Here is a 17701-nt window from a genome sequence, read left to right as displayed (position 1 = left end):
TGGCACGTTTGTTTTTCTGGACCCGTGATTACTGCCAGCATGGCTGTGGCTCTGCAGCCTGGTGGGTGTCAGGTACCAGCCTGGGAGCGCTTACCAGCCAGCATCCCCACTTGCCCCCTCCCCTGCTGGCCCAAGGTCGTGTTTAAAGAGGGAGGGATGAGGTCACGCTGTCTTCAGGGGAGAGTGCAAGCGAACCTTCACACAGTGACCTCACTTCAGTCTTGGGGCTTGGGAAGACCTAACCTGTCTCTTGAGAGGCTAGTTAGAATAGCGTACTCTCCTGCTTGCTTCTCACGCTTCCACTATCAGCTCCAAGCCTGAGAGAATTTCTTTGCCCAGATATGTATGCAGTACTACTATGTAGTGGAGAAGGAAAATGGCAACCCACTCCAGTACTCTTGCCTGGAAAATTCCATGGACTGAGTGAGGAGCCTGGTAGGCTACAGTCCATGGGGTCACAAAGAGTCGGACACGACTGAGCGACTTCACTTCACTCTCACTATGTAGTATCTCTCCAGTAAGTATGTCATAGTTTAGTTCTATGACCATATATGGGAGCAAGACATTGAAAGTGGAAGTGTTAAGTCATTCAGTTGTGTCTGACTCCTTGGGACATGGACTGTAGCCCGCCAAGCTCCTCTGTCCATGGGATGCTCCATGCAAGAATACTGGAGTGGGTTGCCATTTCCTTCTCCAGGGGATCTTCCTGACCCAGGAATCGAACCCAGGTCTCCCACATTGCAGGTGGATTCTTTACTGTGTGAGCCCACCGGGGAAGCCAGAAGGCCTCTTAAGAAATTGAAATTTCATATTAATAAATGTGAGCAGATTTATTTCGACTAGCATTTCCCATTCATCCTACAAAACCATTCTTGGAAAACATGGTGAGTGGGGTATTCAGGACACGAAATGCCTCCTCTAATTTCTCTTGGAGAATTGTAAGACACACCAGCATGCTCTGTTTCTCAGGAGTTATACAATAAGGAAAAATTTCACACCACTTAAACTGATCCTGCCTTAACCTAATGAAACATAGAAAACATTTTTAATGGATCCCTGTTAACTTTTCAAGAGACCATCTTTGGAAAATCTTGCTCTTTCTTTAGACTGAGTTGTGTTAGTGAAATAAACAGAGACCATGAATGGAAAAAGCAAAAAGAGTTAACATCGATGTTTCAAATATTTTACTTTTAGTCCTCAAAAGTGTATATCTAATATCCATAGTTACTTTAATAAGAATGTTTTTTCTTTACTTTTTAAAAGTTCACATTAACATTTAAAAAATGTTTATATTACTGGTGACTTAACAACTTCTTTTGTGCTTTTCCTTCAATCTCTCTGACAGTTTTCATTTTATTATGAAATATTTAAGTATTTCAGACAAATCGCTAGAGATTGTTACAAACCTCTTTTTAAAAAAACACTTTTATCAAGTACTAACCTGACACTCTATTTTTTAATATTTTCATTTTTTATATTTTCTAAAAAATGAAATCCTACGTTTGAAGAGTCTCTGTTTCCTTTTTTATCTCATTCTTCTCTTTTTCTCTCCAAGGTAACTCCTACCCTATATCATGTGGTTATCATTCCAACCCATTTTTAAAAAATATATGTAGATATGTATCCATCAACAATATGTATTGCTGATTTGCATGTTTTCAGACTTCACATTGGGCTTCCTGGTGGCTCAGTGGTAAAGAATCCGCCTGCTGATACAGGAGATGTGGGTTTGACACCTGGGTCAGGAAGATCCCCTGGAGAAGGAAATGGCAACCCACTCTAGTATTCTTGCCTGGAAAATTCCATGGACAGAGGAGCCTGGCGGGCTACAGTCCATGGGGTCAGAAAAGAACTGTACACGACTGAGCAACTAAACGACAAACAAACTTCATGTTATTGGTCAGATTACTTTTAAAAACTATGTTCTATAGCTTAGTAAGTTTTGATGAGTTGTGGGGGGAAGTGGATTGCTTTAAGGAATGGGTTGCTGGAGAATTAATAGTAAATATATATCTGTAGGACATAGCAAGGAGTGCAGTGTTCCTGTTTCTTTCATGTCCTAAAGAAAAGGAAGTAATATTCCACCTGAATAAGTTAGCATTTGCTAGTTTTTTTTTTTTTCCCTCCTGGAATTAAATGCATAATTCCGAGGCCTTTAAAATGATGATTTGATAAGCTGTAATTTATATTGATGTGCTTCTATTCTTGTCATAAGTCTTTTTTTCTTGTTGTATCTAGTATTTAACCAAGGGGAAGAAGGCACCTCCTGGTACATTATTCTAAAAGGATCAGTGAATGTAGTCATTTATGGCAAGGTATATATTTTTTTTCTTTTGAAACTTTATTATGCTGCATTTACTACTGGCTCTAAGTATTAACAATGTAATGCTACAGTTAAACTTGCTACAATATTGGTACTCAATGTAGAAAAGACATTATAGCCTCTCTAATCATATACTATCTAAATTTTTATACTCAGAGTAGCACTGAACTTTCTAGGACTCATGGATTATAATGTATGTATGTAAGTTAGGTCCTAGCACACGTTACTCAATGAAAGAAAAATGAAACACTATAATGTAATTCTGTGGTCCCCTCCCCTGTGACATCTCTGGGTACAGCCTGTTGATACATATTCAGTGTTTTCGGGGCAAGGGGGCTTGTGGTGTGAGGCGGGTGGGTGTGTGCCCTGTTCCAGGCATCACCTTCATCTGCATGATTTGTTTTCTCCAGGGTGTGGTCTGTACCCTGCATGAGGGCGATGACTTTGGCAAGTTAGCCCTGGTGAATGATGCCCCGAGAGCTGCCTCCATCGTCTTGAGAGAAGATAACTGCCATTTCTTAAGAGTAGACAAGGAGGATTTCAACCGGATCCTGAGGGTGAGTCTGAGGTGCAGTGTGGCTGAGGGGCTCCCTGTTTCCACTTTTGCCTGATAAGTGAAGGGTTGATGGTAGTGTTATTCGAGCAGCGCAGTGATTAATGAATGCTCTAGGGCCAAAGAGCCTTGCTTACAGACCTGGTATGTTCAGTGGTGTGGGTTCTGGGGTTCAGAGGTGATAGTCTAGTAAAGCTGTAAATATGTCACACTGTTCTGGACCAAATAACCCTGCACACCCCTGAACCAGTTCATGAGCATTAAAACACAGAGATGCCTTGGCAAATTACCACAATCTGAGACATTTCTCTTTGCTATCCTAGGCTCCCCTTTCTGCGTCTGTCCTCTCCTCCTTCTCCATATGTTTCTCTATCCTAAACCTCCTATCTCTTCCCAGATCTGAACCTTATATCCTCTCCCACCCTCTGGATTTATTTAGTGACTACATGTTAGCGGCAATTAATATCCACCATGGTTATTCCACCAAGCGTTTTCCTTTCAAGTGAATCAAATTGATTCACCCTCAAGGAATTTCAGACTTCAACAAGTAGATGAAGAACAGTTCTGTGGTAGATGGAAGCTTGAAACAGTATTAGTGAGAGCGGGTGACATTTAGAATAGATGGTCCCTGGGTTCTCGCTATCAGCCAGCTCCTGGTCCCTTGGGAGGGCCAATCCGACTTAAGTGGTGGAGGCCTGACTGTGGCTTGCTGGGCATCTGACAGGGTGCCAGCGGTCCTGGCCTTTCAGGCGGCCTGTGGTCTCTCCCCCTCACCCAGAGAGACTGTTCCCTCCAGGATCACTTTCCTCTCATCCCTGCCAGCTCACAGAGCAGGCTTTCTCCTCTGCCCCTCCCAGCCTGAGCATCCTTCTGTATCCTCCACTAAAATCCTCAATGCACCTTCTATGCTTTCTGGTACCTTTGGTGTCATTTAATGATGATTTATAATCTCATTCCCATTCTTTATGTGTGGACACCTATCCCTACTCTTTCATGGCAAGATTCCTGACAACAAAATTTGTCTTAGGAATGTATTCTCTTAATGTGAACAAAATTAAGTTAAAAATTAAATAATATAGGAAAAAAACCCCACCATATGGAATTTGACTTGGTTGTTATCCTGTCTCTTCAAATACCCAAAGGATGAGAAAAAGCATACTAAATTTTTTTAATAAATTATTGTAAATGAATTTGAAATTTGAACTTTACACTTTTGAAAGTTTACACACATGGAATTTACACTCAGCCACAAAATTCTTTGAAAGAATCAGATTAGGACCATTATCATGGATGTACTTGAAAAATATTTTTAACAAGCTTCAAACTGGTATTTTTAAAAGTCTTTTGATATTTAAAAACATGCCACTCCTAAGAAAACTATATGCCCTCAGAAGATAATCAGAATGCAAGAACTCTGTGGAGTGGAGGGCTTTTTGCCACATAGCTTTATAGAGACAAGCGGCTTGGCTCCTCTCTCTTTGCTATACCGCCCTCTCCCAGAGGTTCCTCTGAGCACAGCCACTCCTCTCTCCTTGGCTGATTTTCTGAATCGTGGGTAAAAGTAGCATTTTAAAACCACGTGCCTCCAACCTCATCTGGTCCTCTCTGACCGTTCCAGCCCTTGACTTTGAAAATGACTTAATTTGTAGACGCAACAATTAGCATCACAAGCAGAAAATGAGTTTCTGAAGCATTTGAAATTTTTGTCATTGTCTGAGAAAACGGCAGCATCTGTATGTGGTGTAATTTGTATTTGCAGGACGTTGAGGCGAATACAGTCAGACTTAAAGAACATGACCAAGATGTCTTGGTGCTGGAGAAGGTCCCAGCAGGGAACAGGGCTTCTAATCAAGGAAACTCACAGCCTCAGCAAAAGTAGGTTTGCCTCCAACACTGCAATTGCCAGACTATGATTAACCTTTTCACATGGTATCATCATCTCTACAATAGCACGTTCTCCTTTTTTTGTGGAAGACGGCAGCCTGTGTGACTGTTTTTTTCTCTCCATTGACTAATCACACATCTTGTGGAGGATAATGTATCCATTTCTGGCACTGTGTCGAGCTTGGTGCTGCCTAGAGTAATTCCGGAGAGACTATTCCCCTACTCTAAGAATGCTTTCTCTATACTATGTTCAACTGTGGTAGCTTTGGAGCCGAAGGCATCGGTAAGAACAATAGGAACAGGAATGCCAGGCAGCTTGAGGGATACACAGGCCCCTGGGTGTGGAGAACCTTTGGCATTTGAATTTCATATGTAGGATTTCTCAAGAAGTGTTTTCATCTTGTTATCTGCATAACCATCTTTGATGGAAACCCAGACTTCAGATATAAAACAGTCTGTTGACTGTGGCCTGGAACCATACATTAGACCTCATCCGTAGTTATTCCTGCAAATTTCAGAAGGGTATTTGCTTCCTATTTAACATCAGATCACCCATTTAACTGATTCTTTTTCAGTATATGTGTACTCAGTTCCATCTTTTGCTGCAGCTTCTTTTTTTTTTTTTTTTTTGCTACAACTTCTTACATGAGATTTAATCAAATGTATCAACATTTGAATAGTAAGACAGAGGAATTAGGAAATGTGGCTCTAAGAAATGGAAGAAAATTACAGAATCTCATTTTAAAAATAAAGATTAATTTTTAATCTTAGAGTAATAAAAACACCAATTCTGTAGCTAAAGACATGTGGCCAAAGACTGTGTTGGAAAAGAATGCATCCCAAGTATTTTTCTTTGTTTGCCAAGTAAATGCACTGTTCCCATTAATCAGCCCACTCACCATAAATGATGAGTTTTTATTGTTTAGACTGAAAGCCTAAGGCTCAGACATTTCATCTGGATGAGTCAACATATCTGCAAAGAAGAGAGGAAGGAACAGAATGTTATTGAAGAGCCATAGTGTATCTTGCATATTTTATCTAATCCTTATTACAACCCCTTTTAATGAATGGTGGAAAATTTTAGGCTCAGAGAAGTAAGTTACTTGCCCAGGATTACACACTGGTAATGGTAGAGCTTGCATTCAAGTCCAGCTTGACCCGCTTCTGAGTCTGTGCTCCTTGAGCCTCACCAATTACTCTAACAAAATATACTATTAATATATAAATATATCTTTAACACTGTCTAGTAAATGTTGCAAAGCAGTATATTTCAAAAGGGCTGACATAAAATAGACTATATTACAAACTTTTCACTTACAAACCTATAAAATTACTGTCCAGAATTCTTTATTTTTCTACTTTTCACTAACTATGAATTCTTGAAAAATGTTCTTGTGCAAATGTTTTTCAACAATTGTCCTTCCAGCTGACAAAGGAGGATAAGAATGAAAACATTTTTTTTTTTTTTATGTGAAGGCTGGGACTACCCCCAGTGATTTTCTTTGTTGCTCTTAAATATAACTAGACCGTTTTATGTGATCATCTACATTCTTTGATAATGCCTCAGATGTCTCAGGAAAATTTTGTTACCTGCAAAAGTAAGCCTTGAAAATTCCCTGTAACCTTAAAGATGTCCTTGGAAGGCCCCCCTCCCTCACCTCTTCATGGCGTGGGGGGCGCGGGGCCAGTGATCAAAAGGGTTTGCAAGTTACAAGAGCACTATATTCAGAGTGCTCTCCAAATGTAGATTTTTTTTATTAACTCAAACTCAAAGGAAAAAGAGAGCCCACATATATTGATTTTATTTTAGGCCTGGATCTGATTTCTATTATAATTGGATTGAAATCCAAAATTTCATTCGGATTTTAAACCCAAATGAACTTTTTGGTCAATCGAATGCCTCCTTATTTGTGTCTGGTAGACCAATTTGTATACATTTCTTATATAATTCAAAGACATGTGCATATTCACAGTACACCGTTTTGGAAATACCAGGCATACAAAACAGTGCACCATGCCAGTCCAGAACAGTAAAAAGCCTCTCGTTCAAGGGGTCATTTTCCAGGTTGAATTTTCCCAAGCCAAACCAGAGTTGAAAAGTGGGGGCCACATAAATGAATTTTGACTGATGTTCTGGACAACTTGGAAAACATGGGAACAACCATATCTCTGGGTGGACTTAAAGTTTATCCTCAGAAATTAACTTTTTTCAGCTCAAAGAGGGTCACCATGTTGGTGCTGATAACATTATTTTTCTGATTCACTTTTACCCTGAGAAATCCAGAGCAGTTTATGCATACAGTTGGCCCTCTGTATCTTTGGTTTCCACATCCACAGATTCAACCAAGCGCAGATGGAAAATATTGGGGGAAAAAATTTCCTAAAAGTTCCCCAAAGCAAGACTTGAATTTGTCATATGCTGGCAACTGTTTCAATAGCACTTATATTGTATCTACTACTATTTACATAGCATTTACATTGTATTAGGTCTAAAAGCAATATAGAGATGATTTAAAGTATGCGAGAATATGTATAGATTATATGCAAATACTACCCCATTTTATATAGGGAGCTTGAGCATCCATGGATTTTGGTATCTGTGGAGGTCCTGGAACCCACTCCCTGCATTTTAAACTTTGAAAGCCACCTGACTCTCCTCAAGCCACTCAACTCTGAGTGTGATATTAAAATGTCAATAGCGAGACAATACTTCTCATGATAGATAAACTATATGAAGCCCTCAAACATTACCATTTTGGATATCTTCCACTGTGTGGTTATGTGGTTGTAATAAGAGGGAATTTGAAATGACTATTCCTGTTTCAGTTAACATGTTACATTTTCCTTAGACTATCAACCACCCAGACATTCAGCTCCATCCTATTTGCAGAAAGACGGCCTCTTTCAGGCACCCTCCTCCACTTCTTTTTTTGTTCTAGGCACAGGCAGAAGTGTCCGCATTTCCAGACTTGGTGTCAGAATTTTATGTCACAGGTTTAAAACCTTACAGCTTGGATAGCCTAACCAGTCAGGGTTCTCTCTAACTTGTACTAGAGTAACTTCTTCATGCAGTAAACTGAAAAGAGCTGTACCATCTGGTCTTCAAGTCCTCCATTTAAACAAAGGTCAAGCAATAGGCATCTGGCAGCATCCAGCCTGAAACAAAGCAGTAACATGTTTTAGCTAAGCCCGGACCTGCCAGATCACAAGCCAGAAGCTCCCTGCCCCCTTCCCAACGTCAGAGTCCCCTGCTCTGAGAGAATGTCAGCCCCTTCTGTGGAGCTGCAGAGAGGGAAAGGATAAGATCAGGCAGCTGTACCACTAGAGAGAGCCTTTGGCAGAAATAGATGGATGCCCTAATATCTCTGACTGACAGCTGGGCAGAGTAGAGACACCATTTTTCTCTCACTAGTGGGATGATAGCATGAAGGACTGCCACCCAGGTAAACTTTTATTCTTTTTGACCAGACAATACACTCTAGCTAAGGGATGTCCTAACCAAGAATACCAGGATGGGAAGCCAACCTTCTATCAGAGTTAAACTTTTGACAAGGGAACCAATTTCAAGCTGATCTGTGAGTCACATGGCCAGCTATAGAGCTGGAAGCTTAGTAGCAACAGCTGCCCAAAGCCATGTGGAATAGAAAGTAACTGGTTTATGTAATGTAGCCCTTGAAGTATTGAAAGTCATTTGTAGATATGCCCTCTCCTTCCCTCAAATGAAAGTGAAAGTGTTAGTTGCTCAGTCATGTCCCACTCTTTGCAACCCCACGGACTATAGCCCCCAGTCTCCTCTGTCCATGGGCTTCTCTAGGCGAGAATACTGGAGTGGCTAGCCATTCTCTTTTCCAGGGGATCTTCCTGACCCAGGGATTGAACCCAGGTCTCCTGCATTGCAGGCAGATTCTTTACAGTCTGAGCCGCCAAGGAAGCCCTCAAATAGTCATTGCCTATAAGAGGAAAAAACCTTTGTCTTCTACCCTGTTTACTTTGAGAAAAGGGTCAGCCGTTTGAAGTAGACTTTTTTATTCCCGGCTCCTCCCGTAGGCTGCAAAGCCAGATTCTTTTCAAAGACTGAACTCTTCGGCTTCCTTTTGGCCCTGAGTGCAGGCACACATACATGTGGGCACACACAACACATGTGCATGCACATACTAAATAAGTGTAAGTAACAGTTACCTCCCAGATGGGGCTTCCCTGGTAGCTCAGACGGTAAAGCATCATGCAGGAGACCCGGGTTCGATCCCTGGGTCGGGAAGATCCCCTGGAGAAGGAAATGGCAACCCGCTCCAGTATTCTTGCCTGGAAAATCCCATGGACTGAGGAGCCTGGTAGGCTGCAGTCCATGGGGTCACACGACTGAGCGACTTCACTTTTCACTTTACCTCCCAGATAGACTGAGTTTGCTACCTCATTCAAAACCAGGGTGGTTTCACTCACGGCACGTTCATATGCACAGGGTCGTTCTGTTGGATTGCCTCTTCTTCCCTTCCTCAGGCAGGAGGATAAGACCCTGAGATTTCATACATTAGAAGAATTCTTGGGATCTCAACACCCTTCCTCCAGGGTCTCAAGCAGGCAGGGAAGGGATATTGGTGAGGAGAAGAAAATGGAGTTCTCCTGGAACTGAATCCCACCACTGCTTTCTAAACATGAGAGAATTTTATTTTCAGTGTTGTTCTCCTTTCTTGTCATTTTCCTGTAAGTGTAAATGCCGAGCAGAGAAGCAAAGTCTGAACTTTGGAACAGGACCACCCAGATCACCTCAAAGTATTTTGCCTATGACCGTCTTGAATATGACTTTGAAATAACCCACACTCAGTTAAAAAAATACATCCTCCCTTGTTGATTAAAAGGTTTCATGGCTGGATCTCCTGATATAATGCCTAATACCTCCCACCCTGCCAAATAATTTATCTTTGACATTGAAACTATATGGATGTTCTACTGCTGATTTATTTCCTGTTCAGATGTTATGGGAGGTTGTTGTTGGTGTTTTAGGGGTTTGTTTTCTCTTATTTTTAGCTGCATTTCCAAAGTACATTCCAGTGTACAGTTGGGAGATATGCAGCATTCCAGAAATAGGCAGGGGAATCCAGTACCGGGCTGAAATTTTGCAACAAGTAACCCATATATGGATAACCTGGTTCATTGTCGCTTCCCCTTGCCCTGAGCTGCCCTGGGATTTCCATGTTCCCTTTCATTCCCCGTGGAGCAAGGCTGACATTCCCAGCCTGCTGGAGCCACTCTCCAAGAAGTTTAGTCTCATGTATGGAAAAAAGAAGAATGTTTTAGTAACTACTTCAATTGTGATTTTTCTGTTGCCTTCCTGTGTGATTTTGATGAGGTACATGATCTTGTGTTTTTACCATATGGGTCATGATCTCTGGGATCTCAAAAAATCTTTAGACATGTAAAAAGTTGTATATCAATGATTTGCCCACTTTTGAAAAATTGAAATTAAATTAAAAATTGAAATTAATTGAAAAATTAATGATGGTTTTGTTTCTCGTCCAGGTATACTGTGATGTCAGGAACACCTGAAAAAATTTTAGAGCATTTTCTAGAAACGATACGCCTTGAGCCAGCTTTAAATGAAGCAACAGGTAAACACGTAGAAGAGTTATGGCCATTAAATCTGGGCAGAGCACTGTGGAAAAAAAAAAACATTCTGAATTCATTCTCAGTAGTGTATCAACAGCAGTTTTAGAAATGGGTCATGTGTGAGATCATTAGAAGAGCATCCTGCCAACCCTACTTTGCCTGCTTATCCTGGCTGTGCTTTGTAGATGGCCCAGTCTCATTCATTCATGTTAGGAGTAGCCTTCCAATGGCATTTCTTAAGTTATCATTTAAATCCCATCTTCCATAGGTAACTATTTGGTTATAGTTTAAATTCTGTCTACTCCCGCGAAGGATTAGAAGCTGCCTTCATAAAAGTCACAACCTTGCTCCAACTGGGAGTAAAGTGGTTTTTCCTGAGATTCTTGGACTGCCACAGAGTGGACCTGTACACATGTTAGTTTCCTAGGACCGCTGTGACAAAGTAACACCATCTGGGGTGGCTTGAATGCCTCTCAGTCCAAGAGGCTAAAAGTCTAAGATCAGGTGCCGGCAGTGTTGGTTCCTTCCACGGGCTGTGGGGGAGAGTCTGAGATCTCTCGCCTGACTTCTGTTTGAGGGGTGGGTTGATGGCACTCTTTGGCATCCCTGGGCTTGTAGAGGCATCGCTCATCTTCATCTTCACACGGTATTTTCCCTGTGTCACTTCACATCATCTTCTCTCCATGCATTTGTCTCTCTGTCCTTCCTCTTTTTATAAGGACACCAATCATATTGGATTAGGTTCCATATTCATTATCTTAACCAATTACAAATAAGGTCACATTCTGAGATTCTGGGGATTTGGACTTCAGCATATCTTATGGGGAGGGAAAAAAAATCAACTAATAATACCACTGTTCAATGAACTAGCCATGTTAACTATTACACAGAGATTTGATGGTGAATGAGATAAATCTCACCAGTGAACTGATATCCTTCTCTACTTTGGTCACCATCTTATGTGTGACTTTGGAACAGCCCACATTCAGCTCTTTTTAAAAACAATAATTTGCTACTGTCCTGTCTCTCAGAATAATAGGCTAATATTTTAAGTGCATTGAGCTCCATAGAAGATTTCTCACTAAAAGAAGTTCAAATATTTGTCCAAAAATCTTAGTGGTGGTTCAAAATCTGTTTCTGTCATCTTTGCACTATATTCAAGGTAAAGTTAGCATTATTGTTGTTGTTATTATTATTCCTTCTAAAAGTATTTTACCACTGGCTACCTTCTTATTTTATCTTTTCATTCTAGTTTCTTATTTTGTGTAAATAGACTATCTGAAGTTTTTAATGTAGTGAATTAATTGGGGAGTAGTAGAAAAGTCAGGATCTGTTTCCAGAGCACTTGTTTTCAGTTCAATATTTGTTGAGGATCTTCTTGTGCTGGCGCTAAGCTGGATGCTATGGACAAAGCAGTGTGAATAAGAAACCACCCTCCTGTCCTCAGAAAGCTTATAACCTCCTGGAGGACAAAAAGGAATATGCAAACAACTCGATCAAAAGTCTGAGAGGACCAGGCAGAGTGTCACAGAGGAAATAGCTTTGAAATGTCCCTGAAGGAAGGCTGGTAATCAGTGACTACAGACTGGAGATGGAAGCCTTCATCCTAAGGGGTAACATGAGTGCTGACCCAGAAACAGACAAGAAGGACTGGATGCTCTGGCTTTGCTAGACTGTCATATACACCAAACTGTCAGAGAGAAGATGGGGCCTAGGAATTAGGGTCCAGATCTTCAAGTATGTTAGATGTGAAGCTAAGCATGAGGAAGTGGTTGAAGATGTCTGAGCAAAAAGAATGTGGTAAGATCTTTTCTTCAAAAAGGAAATCCATAAGGGATCAGTTACAAGGGGATAGCTTGCTTCCAAGAAGCAAACATAACCTCAAATAAATCATATTTCTAGGACCCGAGGTCAGGAAAAATACGGCAGATTTTTCCCCTCTGATTAACTGTTGCCCAGAATGTGTGATTGCATAATACAAAAAACCAGCATCTTCTCTAAAGTGATTTTGACCAAAAAGGAACATTCTAGTACATTAGAGATGATGGTATCTAAGAAAAGATCTGTAAGACTTTTACTACCCATGAAGAACAAACGTATTCTTCCTTTTAAAGTCACTTCTGAAAGAGGAGGGGACTAGATAATTGCTTCTTAAAAACCTGAAGCCCAGAAATCAGTGCATGGTATGGCTGTCACATAGGCTGTGACTCCTGACCATTCCAGTTTTGATATTAGAACTAAGTTCTCATCATATTTTTTTTATTTTTAAACTTTACAAAATTGTATTAGTTTTGCCAAATATCAAAATGAATCCGCCACAGGTATACATGTGTTCCCCACCCTGAACCCTCCTCCCTCCTCCCTCCCCATACCATCCCTCTGGGTCGTCCCAGTGCACTAGCCCCAAGCATCCAGTATCGTGCATTGAATCTGGACTGGCAACTCGTTTCATACATGATATTTTACATGTTTCAATGCCATTCTCCCAAATCTTCCCACCCTCTCCCTCTCCCACAGAGTCCATAAGACTGTTCTATACATCAGTGTCTCTTTTGCTGTCTCGAATACTGAACTTCATTTCCTGTAGTTTTTTCTCATTTTGTTTTTAAGTATAATGGTATTGTGTGGCATGACAGAGATATTAACTAAAGCTAAGGTGGTAATCAGATTGCAATATATATGTGTATCAAATCAATACATTGTATACTTTAAACTTACATAATGTTGTATGACAATTATCAGTTTTTTTAATGAGTGTAATGATTAAACCTTTAGTCACTGATTCCAACTTTGATAATATTTGTTAATTTAAAACACAGACATTGGAAATTCAGTATATATAGTTAAAATTTTTGCATTTCTCACCATTTTCTATTTGAAAACTTATGTGAGTTTCACAGATCTCAGCCATGGTGGTTCATTTTTTAATTGAAAACCCCCGTAGCATCTTGGATTCCAAAACTTTAACACGTGTACTCGTAAGGCTTTTAGATCTGCCTTTACATGCTTTCCCCTTAAGGCTGCTTGAATAATATTGTCTTTGAAATGAAGAACCAGCATCAGATTCAAAATGAAGCATATCTGGGGGGACTTGCCTTATTTCTTTTGCCATCTCCCTGCTTACCTATCTACAAAATGGCTTCAAATATAAGACATATACCACTTTAATCTACCAGAGAGCTTTTGTTTTGCTTCAGTTATTGCTCACAGTTTTTCTTTTCTTTTCAGCTGCTTTTGTTTCCCTCACCAGTTCTCTGCTCTTATCATGTCCTTTTTCCATAATCCTATCACCCTTTCGTCTTTTATTGCTCCTTCTAGAAATAGAAAGTAGAAAAGAAATAAAGAAAATAGACATTGACAAAAGACAGATGGTGTAAAATAGACAAAGAAATGACCATATCTTAATTCTGCATACATGGTACTGCCCATGTGTGGTTTTTTAATTATATATATATATATTTTTTTTTTTTTTCATTTATTGTAGCTAAGGTGATCAGCACCATTATTACAAGTCTGTCTCTTTTTAAACTTACTGTACTTCTTGTCCACTGTCCTAAGGAAATTGAGTTTTGATCTCAAGCTCTGTTAATCTTTTTATTTTCATATGCCATGCTTCTTCATATAGTAAAACCGCAATACCCCAAGCCAACATATAACCATTGGCCAAGAACAAACGAATAGATACTCTTGCTTTCCTCAACATTTCTACAAGAATGTAATTTCTTTTTCTGCTTTGTTTTCCTCCCCTGCAGATTCTGTTTTAAATGACTTTGTTATGATGCACTGTGTTTTTATGCCAAATACCCAGCTTTGCCCAGCTCTGGTGGCCCAATATCCTTTTGTTGTGAAAACTCTATTCCCTTGACGACACCCCCCATGTCTAAGGCCATTATTTCATCCCATGCTCTCAAGGTAAGTCATGACTGGGGCAGAATTATGCTTTCTGCCCTTGTCAAACTCTGAAACATCAGCAGTTTCCCTGCCTAACCACCCCCTACACACATAGATTTCTGATCTCTCCTTGGCATGGTTTTCATGTGTCGTGTTTTAAGGATTTTCTCCTTATTACCTGTGTAGAGAAACATGAGCCAATTTACCTAAGGAAGGTGATGCTGATGAGAAATATACATGCCTGGGAGGTAGACTACAGAAGGTGATGGCGGAAAATATTATTAGGGAGTATTATTAGGGATCACGTCCTAGGCTTGGAGACAGACTTTGCACCTCTGTCAGGATGCCTGGCAGGATGGACCGTGATCTGTTCAGGGTCTGATCTGTTCAGACCGTTCATCTGTTCATGTCCCTCTAAGCTGTAGTTTAATCAGACCACGGACCTGCTGAGATATATACAGGGTATCATTGTGGGGCCACTTTTCTTTCACATTCATCCTATCAACCCTATCCTCTAGATACTGATATTTATCCCTTTGTAGCTGTTTTTATTATTATCCCATTAACTTATGTCAAGGACACAAAACTTGAAATTCTAATGGCGTTTCCTCTAGGTAACTTGACCCTGAGCTTATTTGGGGGGCAGCGTTTCAGTGGTATCTTGAGTTGACCAGCTGGTACACAGGGTCTGGCAGAGGGAACATTCAGAAGACAGAAGCTGAATACAAGAAGTGAATATCGTTAATGAGTGGAACCCTCAACTTTGGGGGAAGGTGAAAGTGTATTTTCCAATTCTGCTTTATTTTTAAAGCAGCAAAAATGCAGGCCCCCAAACACTTTGGCCTTTTTGAGCAGCTAAATATATGGAAGGAGAATAACTTTCTTTTTTTTCTAAGCAATCCAATCAATGTTGGCATGTTTTCCTTTTTCAGAATTATAATTGCCCTACCTGATTCTCATTTCCTTGTTCATAATTCTCTTTGAAGTCAACAGAAGGTGTGAGAATAGGAGATTGGAGTTGAATATGCTATTCAGAGAATGCTGCAAGAGTGAGATTTGGGTGTTTATTTGCCTGGAAACTATCTTTCCAAGTAATGACAGTTTAATGAGACTTAAATATATTATATATTCTTTCTGGCTCATATTCAGTTTTTCTCAAGTAAAATTAACACATTCAGGATCTCTCTGTGCTCTTTTAGCTCCATACATGGTAATCATTATTAGACCTTTGAGATTTTTGGAAGGAAAAATGAAAACCACCATTGAGTGTAGACCTTTTTTCTCCCCAACGGTTAGCATGTTGATAAGCTTAAGGCAAATGAAACCAAATGAAGGGTGAGCGAAGGTAATGGGCCAAGTTATATCATCTTGACAGCTCAGAGCCCCAAATACTAAGCTGATAGTCTTTTTGCAGATTTTTATTTCTTCACTTGTTAGTTTGTTCTCCTTCAGAATTGATTGAGAACATTCACAGCGTTGACCTCTGTGCTGAAAGTAGAAGATCCCAGAGGGAAAGTCTGCGCCATGCCTCGGTGTAGAGGTGGGGGGTAACGAAGTGGAGGGGAGACGAAGGCAGGAGAAGTGGACAGTAGGATCAAGGGAGGCCTGTGGTGTCCAGTCCTAACTTTTCTCAGAGATGAAGGGAGTCAGGATGGCTGGGCACCATCTGCACTACCTAAGTCCTCAGACCACCCCCTTCACACCCTGCCCCATGAGAACTCAGATTCTCTTAACTGTTCTGTTTTGAAACAACCCTTTACATGCCAGGCACCACTGACCCATATTATACCTCTTTATCCTTATAGAAGTTTATTGGGTTAGTGTCAGTTTTATTTAAAAGTGAGAATTCTGAGCCTCAAAAACAAACATGTCCAAGGCAAGTGGCAGAACTAGGATTTATCCAGGTGTTAGGATTCCAAGCCTGGGGTGTGGCACTTTTTTCCTTCACAACTTACTCTTTCAAAAGCTTATCCTTTAGAGTTTCAAAACATTTCTTGGAAATTTATTGCATGATACATGTTTATTTGTGCTTCAGTTGGCTAAAATAAAAGTGGGCCTAATTTGTTGAAACCAAATAAAGTGTCTGATAGAACTTTTTTTTTATAGCGATGGATATGTTCTGTATCTGTGCAGCCCAGTAGCCACTAGCCTTGAAATTGGGTTCTATGACTGAGGAACTGTATTGTTAATTTTATTTAATTTCAGTTAATTTAAATGTAAATAGCCACATGTAACTAGTGGCAGTTATATAGGACAGCTTAAGTCCGGTCCTTCAATTCAGTTCAGTTCAGTTGCTCAGTCGTGTCCGACTCTTCGCGACCCCATGAATCGCAGCACACCAGGCCTCCCTGTCCATCACCAACTCCCAGAGTTCACTCAGACTCACGTCCATCGAGTCAGTGATGCCATCCAGCCATCTCATCCTCTGTCATCCCCTTCTCCTCCTGCCCCCAATCCCTCCCAGCATCAGAGTCTTTTCCAAGGAGTCAACTCTTCGCATGAGGTGGCCAAAGTACTGGAGTTTCAGCTTATAGATACTGGGAATAAAACAAGAATTACTGTCCTGTAATGCCTGCGAGGCCAGGAAGACATCCTGCTGCAGGCAAGCAAATGGAAAGGGCTGTATCTTTGAAGGTCATGTGTGTGTAAGTGTGTTTAAACCATGCTAAGGACTCAATTTCTAGTGTGTTTGGCTCCAGAGAGATGCTAGATAGCTTCCTTACATAAGCTTCTTTTTGAATCATAAGTAACATAAACAAACTGTAACTGACTTAAGCAATAAGGGAATTCATCAAAAGGATGGGGTAACTCAGAGAATGGAAGGACTCCTTAGAGCCCAGGCCTTAGAAAGGAGCCTTGGGGGCAGCAACGAAGGAACAGCTGCTAGACTAAAGTGAAAGTGAAAGTTGCTCAGTCAAGTCCGACTCTTTGCGACCCCATGGACAGAGGAATCTGGTGGGCTAAAGTCCGTGGAATTCTCCAGGCAAGAATACTGAAGTGGGTAGCTGTTCTCTCCTCTGGGGGATCTTCCCAACCCAGGGATTGAACCCAGGTCTCACACATTGCAGGTGGATGCTTTACCAGCTGAGCTACCAGGGAAACCCAACAATACTGGAGCGAGTAACCTATCTCTTCTCTAGGGGATCTTCCCGACCCAGGAGTCAAACGGGGTCTCCTGCACTGCAGGTGGATTCTTACCAGCTGAGCTTCCTGGGCCCTTGCCTCATTCCCACATCCCCGGGAGTAGCCCGGGTGACTGGTGACATCTTGGTCAAAGGAAGGCAAAGCACTTTACTGAATAGTTTTTCAGAGACTGCCTATAAAGAAAAATGGAGAAAGTGGAGAAATAGAAGATGAACAATCAGGAAAAAAAAAAACAAAAAACCACTTATAAACTGTTTAGCATCATGTCCTCATGTGACAGGGAGCTAGAATGTAAAACTGAA

At 40.8% G+C, this 17701-nt stretch overlaps 1 protein-coding gene across 8 annotated transcripts in view; it reads left to right on the top strand.

Annotated features, from left to right (window-relative positions):
- RAPGEF4 (Rap guanine nucleotide exchange factor 4) overlaps positions 1–17701 on the top strand; it is a 334349-nt gene that overhangs the window by 265386 nt on the left and 51262 nt on the right. For all 8 annotated transcript variants that reach the window (XM_025274782.3, XM_025274777.3, XM_044933735.2 and 5 more), the window contains 5 exons: positions 2239–2315; positions 2734–2880; positions 4636–4751; positions 10278–10366; positions 14117–14195. In XM_025274782.3, the coding sequence (XP_025130567.2) occupies positions 2239–2315; positions 2734–2880; positions 4636–4751; positions 10278–10366; positions 14117–14195 (508 nt within the window). The remainder of the gene's footprint in view (positions 1–2238; positions 2316–2733; positions 2881–4635; positions 4752–10277; positions 10367–14116; positions 14196–17701) is intronic.

This window comes from Bubalus bubalis, chromosome 2 (assembly GCF_019923935.1).
Source record: "Bubalus bubalis isolate 160015118507 breed Murrah chromosome 2, NDDB_SH_1, whole genome shotgun sequence".
Lineage (NCBI taxonomy): Eukaryota > Metazoa > Chordata > Mammalia > Artiodactyla > Bovidae > Bubalus > Bubalus bubalis.
Note: the sequence above shows the minus strand (reverse complement) of the source record. Positions and strands in the feature narration are given on the sequence as shown.